This window comes from Neoarius graeffei, chromosome 8 (genome assembly GCF_027579695.1).
Source record: "Neoarius graeffei isolate fNeoGra1 chromosome 8, fNeoGra1.pri, whole genome shotgun sequence".
Lineage (NCBI taxonomy): Eukaryota > Metazoa > Chordata > Actinopteri > Siluriformes > Ariidae > Neoarius > Neoarius graeffei.
In genome coordinates, this window is record NC_083576.1 from 68,355,772 (window position 1) to 68,363,744 (window position 7,973).

At 41.8% G+C, this 7,973-nt stretch overlaps 1 protein-coding gene across 1 annotated transcript; it reads left to right on the plus strand.

The window, feature by feature from the left end:
• The first annotated feature begins 11 nt into the window (after nt 1-11).
• Nucleotides 12-7,910, plus strand: zgc:153018 (Transmembrane protein 179-like). The gene is made up of 4 exons (XM_060928090.1): nt 12-541; nt 4,876-5,013; nt 5,305-5,383; nt 5,910-7,910. Exons 1-4 carry the CDS (start codon nt 201-203, stop codon nt 6,108-6,110), a joined length of 759 nt encoding a protein of 252 aa, XP_060784073.1. The 5' UTR covers nt 12-200; the 3' UTR covers nt 6,111-7,910.
• Nucleotides 7,911-7,973: the final 63 nt, after the last annotated feature.

Sequence of the window (7,973 nt, forward strand, 5' to 3'; positions counted from 1 at the left end):
TGTGCGTGATTTGGGACCGAGCCATCGTGCCGAGCAGAACGCTGATGGGGCGGAACGCTGACACGAATACGTGCTGGCTGTGAGGTTTGTGGATCATGACCGAAGTTTAAACCGTTTAACAGCAATCAGCGGAAAAGCACGTGCGTGGTGTGCGGGTGTTTGTGTAACCTCGCGAGGTTTTCTTCTCGCTGTGTGAGCGCATGGAGCTGGATCGGAGACTCCTGCTGGCGCACTGCGCTGCCCACGCCCTGTCCGTGATCGCAGGCCTGCTGGTCGTGGTGCCGTTAGCGCTGAACGGCTCGGCGTTTAAAGGCCGCTGTGCGCTCTTCACCCACGGCTTCTGGCGCTCCGAGAACCAGAGCGCGAGCGGCGCGCACCTGGCGGCTGGAACACACCTGGCGGCTGGAACACACCTGGTGGTGCAGCAGTGGGGGCCGCCGGCAGCCTGCCAGTTCGCCACGTTCGTCGGAGTGTTTACGGTGCTGTATGGAGCCACACAGAGCTGGAGGAGTTTATTTTATCTCCACCGGCGTCACGACGAGTGAGTTCTTCATCATCAACAGCAGCATGGATTTATTATTATTATTATTATTATTATTATTATTATTATTATTGCCTGCGACCCTGTAGAACAGGATAAAGCGGCTAGAGATAATGAGATGAGATTTATTATTATTATTATTATTATTATTATTATTAACCTTTATTTAACCAGGTTTGTCCCATTGAGATCGAAGATCTCTTTTACAAGAGAGACCTGGGCAAGAATGGCAGCAAAAAACAACAGTTTCAACACATTGTCACATTAGACATAAAAATACAAATAAACAATTGAATTTACAAAATCAGGTCCAGATCAAGGCGGCATGGTGGTGTAGTGGTTAGCGCTGTCGCCTCACAGCAAGAAGGTCCTGGGTTCGAGCCCCGGGGCTGGCAAGGGCCTTTCTGTGCGGAGTTTGCATGTTGTCCGCGTGGGTTTCCTCCGGGTGCTCCGGTTTCCCCCACAGTGACTCTAAATTGACCGTAGGTGTGAATGTGAGTGTGAATGGCTGTCTGTGTCTATGTGTCAGCCCTGTGATGACCTGGCGACTTGTCCAGGGTATACCCCGCCTTTCGCCCATAGTCAGCTGGGATAGGCTCCAGCTTGCCTGCGACCCTGTAGAAGGATAAAGCGGCTAGAGATAATGAGATGAGATGAGGTCCAGATCAAATGAAACATTTGCACTCATGAAGCCTCAATACAATGGGATTTATCTCATCTTATCTCATTATCCTGTTTTACAGGGTCGCAGGCAAGCTGGAGCCTATCCCAGCTGACTACGGGCGAAAGGCGGGGTACACCCTGGACAAGTCGCCAGGTCATCACAGAGCTGACACATAGACACAGACAACCATTCACACTCACATTCACACCTACGGTCAATTTAGAGTCACCAGTTAACCTAACCTGCATGTCTTTGGACTGTGGGGGAAACCGGAGGAAACCCACGCGGACACGGGGAGAACATGCAAACTCCGCACAGAAAGGCCCTTGCCGGCCACGGGGCTCGAACCCGGACCTTCTTGCTGTGAGGCGACAGCGCCAACCACTACACCACCGTGCCGCCCACAATGGGATTTATCATGGACTTAAATACATTCAGAGATACCAGATTTTGAAGTTTGAGCTCTGACTGCAAATTATTCCATGTAGTTGGAGCAGAAAACCTGAAAGCTTTCTTCCCCCATTTCTGTTCTAACCCTAGGAACAGTAAAATGTAAAAAGTCCAGAGAACGAAGACTGTAGGCTCTATTATTCAGGATTAAAAGAGATGATAAATAAGATGGAATCATCTCAAGGATGGCCTTGTAGATAAAGACATACCAATGGCCGAGCCGGCGCGCATATAAAGATGGCCAATTTACTTTAGTATATAAGACACAGTGATGAGTTAGAGCTCCACAGTTTATGATAAACCTCAGAGCGCCATGATGCACACTATCCAGCACGTGGAGACATTGAGCAGAGGCATTCATATATAACACATCACCATAATCAGTTATCGGAAAAAAGGCCAGCTCCACCAGTTTCCGTTTCACCCCAAAGGAAAAACAAGACTTATTTCGAAAATAAAATCTAAGTAAAACCTTCAGCTTCTTAGCAGTATACAGAATATGTGCCTGAAAAGACAAATGGTCATCAATCAAGAACCCCAGATATTTAAAAGTAGATACAAGTTCAATTTGTTGACCATGACTGGTGACAATGACAAACTGATTTAACCTTGCTGATTTTGAATTAGTGAAAAACACAAGTTTTGTTCTATCAGCATTTAGAACAAGTTGCAATTGGCATTGTTGTTCTTGCACTCTATTAAACACATTGTGCATATATGCAAACACTTCTGAGGCCGTGGGTGCAAAGCAATATATGACTATCGTCAGCATAAAAATGAAAGGCTGTATTTGGGATATTCACTCCAATATTGTTTTATATACAAGGTAAATAACAAAGGGCCTAATACTGAACCTTGTGGCACCCTCTTGTGGACAAACTAGACTGTGATAAGAGAATATTCTGGAAAACGGGCATAAGAATATCCAGTGCTGCTATAATAATAATAATAATAATAATAATAGAGGTAGGAACATTATGTATATTATTAATGTATCAATATATCAATTATTGTTATACTGTTCTAACTAGAATATGTGATAATAAAAAACATTTATTATTATTATTATTATTAATAGTAGTAACAGCCCTGCGATGACCTGGCGACTTGTCCAGGGTGTACCCCGCCTTTCACCCGTAGTCAGCTGGGATAGGCTCCAGCTTGCCTGCGACCCTGTAGAACAGGATAAAATGGCTAGAGATAATGAGATGAGATAGTAGTAACAACAATAATTAAAGGTAGAGGTAGCAATATTAATAATGCATCATTAAATCAATTACTGTTGTATACTATGATCATTAGAATCTCTTATAATTTCTGTACTACTACTACGAATAATAGGTAGGAACATTATGTATCTTATCATGTATCAATATCAATAATGATTATATACTATGCTGACTAGAATGCATGATAATTTCAATAATAATAATAATTAGAGGTGGGCGGCACGGTGGTGTAGTGGTTAGCGCTGTCGCCTCACAGCAAGAAGGTCCTGGGTTCGAGCCCCGGGGCCGGCGAGGGCCTTTCTGTGTGGAGTTTGCATGTTCTCCCCGTGTCCGCGTGGGTTTCCTCCGGGTGTTCCGGTTTCCCCCACAGTCCAAAGGCATGCAGGTTAGGTTAACTGGTGACTCTAAATTGACCGTAGGTGTGAATGTGAGTGTGAATGGTTGTCTGTGTCTATGTGTCAGCCCTGTGATGACCTGGCGACTTGTCCAGGGCGTACCCCGCCTTTCGCCCGTAGTCAGCTGGGATAGGCTCCAGCTTGCCTGCGACCCTGTAGAAGGATAAAGCGGCTAGAGATGATGAGATGAGATAATTAGAGGTAGGAACATTATGTATATTAATAATGTATCAAGATATCAATAATCAATTGTCATACTGTTCTAACTAGAATGTTATAATTAAAAAATAAGAACTTTTATTAATAGTAGCAACGATAATTGAAGGGAGCGGTAGCAATATTAATAATGCATCATTAAATCAATTACTGTTATATACTATGATCATTAGAATCTGTTAATTTCTGTACTACTAATAATAATAATAGGTACAGTAGGAACATTACGTATCTTATTAATCATGTATCAATAATGATCATTTACTATGCTGACTAGAATACATGATGATTTCAATAATAAAAAGTTAGCGGTAGAAACATGTATATTAATAATGTATCAGTATATCAATAATTGCTATACTATTCTAACGAGTGTGATTATTAATAATAATGTTAGCAAAAGCAATAATTAAAGGTAGAGGTAGCAATATTAATAATGCATCATTAAATCAATTACTGTTATATACAATAATTATTAGAATCTGTTAATTTCTGTACTACTACTACTACTACTACTAATAATAATAATAATAATAATAATAGGAACATTATGTATATTATTAATAATATCAATATCAGTAGTGATTATATACTATGCTGACTAGAATACATGATGATTTCAATAATAAGTTAGAGGTAGGAACATTATAATAAATATAATTGGTTATTGTCTATGAAAAAAATACAGCAATAAAAGAAAATATAATATTGGGCAGGGTGATTTTATGAAAAAGTTCAAATAAAATTAGCTTACAAAGTTAACAAATAATACACAAGCGATACTGCTAACTGTTTAAAAATGAAATCAGAGTTTGTGATGGTAAAGCATTAGCACACTATAAACAACAACAACAAAAATTTGCGACCTTCACAGAAATCCAGGAGAAATATAGTCTCCATAAGAATTTTTTTTTTAATCTAAAGAAATTATGTATGAGGTAGGAACATTATGTATGTTATTAATGTATTTTGTTATAATGATTGTTATGCTAGCTAGAATACATGAATTAAAAATAAGAAATAATCTGGACTATTCTGAAATCTTCATACTTTATTAGCATCATTGTTAGTAAAATAATGCTGTGTTAATGCATTTGCACTACATAGAAGTAAAACTACATTTGCATGGCATTGACATTTGAAATAATATCTTGTTTTATTTTGTCATTGTTGTTTTAAAGATTACTTTCCTGCAAGGTAGAACCAAATGTCCCACAGTGGTTCAGTTATGTAACGTTAATGATTTCCCCAGTAATTAAAGGTGCTGTATGTTTTTACCTGTGTCTAAGCACTTAGAGCGTTAAAGGTACCAGGTCTGTACCAAGTCTAGTGTCACGTTGAGGTATAGAAGCTACATTCTTTTCTGTATCTGTGTTGTAGCACCTTGTTCTCGGCCTTTCTCACGCTGCTGCTGAGCCTGTGTGTGCTCTTCCTGTCCGGAGGCGCAAGTGTGATTCTGACCCTTGGCCTTGTGTCCTGGTGCAACACCATCACTGATCACAACACCCGACCATACAGGTGAGATCATCTAGATAGTACCATAATGCCCAGGAAATTGCTTTTGCATTTTTTTGCACCTAACATTATTTGGTGGTGAAATTTTCATCATAGTTCTTACACAAGGTTAAAAAAAAATGTAATGCATCTCATTTCCTGTATAATTTTAGTTTGTTACCAGTCTTTGACATTTCTGAATTAAACCCAACCTAAGATTTGCAATTAATCTTGGTTTAGGGCTTTGCAATGTTATTTGAGCTGCATGTTTGATGTGATTGGCCGTGTTGATTCATGACCCGGTTCTTTCTTCAGCTGTGCTGAGGCACAATCTGTGCCCCTCTACTTGGATGTGGAAACCTCCTCGTTCTACTCGGAGCTCACCTGTGCACAGGTACATCATGGGACTTCACTGCAACACTGCACTATTCCAGTTTTTCTGTTACATTTTACCTGCCTATTTATTTATTTATAAAACAAACTGAGTAGGGGCGGCATGGTGGTGTAGTGGTTAGCGCTGTCGCCTCACAGTAAGAAGGTCCGGGTTCGAGCCCCGTGGCCGGCGAGGGCCTTTCTGTGCGGAGTTTGCATGTTCTCCCCGTGCCCGCGTGGGTTTCCTCCGGGTGCTCCGGTTTCCCCCACAGTCCAAAGACATGCAGGTTAGGTTAACTGGTGACTCTAAATTGACCGTAGGTGTGAATGTGAGTGTGAATGGTTGTCTGTGTCTATGTGTCAGCCCTGTGATGACCTGGTGACTTGTCCAGGGTGTACCCCGCCTTTCGCCCGTAGTCAGCTGGAATAGGCTCCAGCTTGCCTGCGACCCTGTAGAACAGGATAAAGCGGCTACAGATAATGAGATGAGACAAACTGAGTATACATTTTTAGTTAAGGTGCTGACTGCGTCTCTCTCTGCTCTGCAGATTTCTCTGTGGTGTGTAACAGCTCTATGGTTGGTTCACTCCATTCTGTCCTTCCTGAGACTCTACCACTCTCACAGTCAGCAGATCAGCGGACCGTGTCTGTCCCGAGAGAAGGAGCTCCTGCTGGGCCAGCCACATGTAGATTGTCCCCTGCCATGCCAACACCCTCACCCTCCACAACCACCTGCCATCTTCATTTAATCCCTGAACTACCCCCTAAATGTGCTCTTTTATGTCGATCCACAAATCATAAGCTTTTTCTAGTCTTTGTGTTAGTGGAAGCATAAAAATACTTCTTAAGAAGAAGCTCCGTCTGTTACATGGAGCATCCTGTAATGGTGCACTACAAACCTGTCCATGCATGTCTGTGAAAAACATAATGAACAGTGCAAAGACAAGACTCTAGAAAAACCAAGAACGATAAGCTATATTACAAGTAAGCTATACGTATTGTTGCTTTAGTCATTATTTATCGTACTGTAATTGTGTTTGTAATAACCTTTAGTTGTGTTGTTCTATACACGGGATTGCACCAATACAAGTTTGTCAACCACTTTCAAACAGGGTCTTTTAGTGTTGAGTATTCTAGGGTAAATGTCATTTAATGATACACAGCATTCGTTCGCTTGCAGAAAGATAAATGTTGCAAAAATCTTGCTGTATGCAAGTAAAAGTTACTTGTAAAGTGAATGGGAAGGAAGACTAGCATGTTGCATGTGCTCAGTTCAGACCCATGCTGCTTTACTGTAGTAAGCATACATTGCTATGCATGTTTCTCCTGTATGCTGCTTAGTGTAGTGTTGCTTAAACACTCTCTCTCTCTCCCTGCCACATGAAGGTTTCTTTATGATGCTGTGTGTAGATGCAGCTCTGAGGAAACAGCCAATGCAGAGGTGCTAATATTTATGGTTTACAGTTTTTGACCCCTTGCTTGGGGACACCTGAAAACTACAGCAGACAGACTAAATATGAGCAAAGTTCACTGAAGGGGAAAGGACATGTATGATGCATGTTTGCTCCTGGTAGCAGATCCTTTTGTTTCACAATGATTTAAATTTTGGCCTGTGGATTCATGAGCCTCAATCTTCTGAGCACACATTGGCAAGATCATGGTCTCTTTATTTGGTTAAACATGGAGGAGCTGCTCATTATTAAGTATTGGTCATACCAGTTCCCCTACCCCTACCCACACACTCTTTCTCTTGGTGTATATCTGGAAAAAAAATCATTGGGTATCTCGTACAGACTGAAGCTCAGATTTTTTTTTTTTTTCAAATTTAGGTTTTCCTTCTGGGCGGCACCGTGGTGTAGTGGTTAGCGCTGTCGCCTCACAGCAAGAAGGTCCGGGTTCGAGCCCCGTGGCCAGCGAGGGCCTTTCTGTGCGGAGTTTGCATGTTCTCCCCGTGTCCGTGTGGGTTTCCTCCGGGTGCTCCGGTTTCCCCCACAGTCCAAAGACATGCAGGTTAGGTTAACTGGTGACTCTAAATTGACCGTAGGTGTGAGTGTGAATGGTTGTCTGTGTCTATGTGTCAGCCCTGTGATGACCTGGCGACTTGTCCAGGGTGTACCCCGCCTTTCACCCGTAGTCAGCTGGGATAGGCTCCAGCTTGCCTGCGACCCTGTAGAAGGATAAAGCGGCTAGAGATGATGAGATGAGGTTTTCCTTCTCTTGTTCTGTCTGCTATAATTTTCTTGTTAGCAATGTTGGCACCTCTGTCCTGCTTGGACCCCGGTTGTAATTCAGAATGTGATATCAGTCAGGGAGGAGCATGGAAAAAAAATTCAAGGAATGTGCACCATGTGTTTTGACCTCTGACCTCCCTGAACTGAGTGGCTGTGGTGACACACACGTAGCTGACAGAGAAACTAGAGGTAAAGGGAGAGACGTGTATGTAAATGTGATTATTGCTAATGCTTATGTTTAATACCTCTGTTTGTACCACTGTTGTATCTCTAATTAATTTGAGATCAACTCATGAATAGTAAAGTGTATAAAATTCATTGTTACAGGTGTGAAGTGTTTTTTTTTTTTAACATGCCACTATGATGTAAAGAGTATGACAG

What these genes read in the sequence shown, in the direction of transcription:
- zgc:153018 (XM_060928090.1), top strand. Translation starts at nt 201, where the DNA reads ATGGAGCTGGATCGGAGACTCCTGCTGGCGCACTGCGCTGCCCACGCC. An exon ending in CTCCACCGGCGTCACGACGA is followed by an intron (nt 542 to 4,875) that starts GTGAGTTCTTCA and finishes TCTGTGTTGTAG; the next exon opens with CACCTTGTTCTCGGCCTTTC. An exon ending in CACAACACCCGACCATACAG is followed by an intron (nt 5,014 to 5,304) that starts GTGAGATCATCT and finishes TTCTTTCTTCAG; the next exon opens with CTGTGCTGAGGCACAATCTG.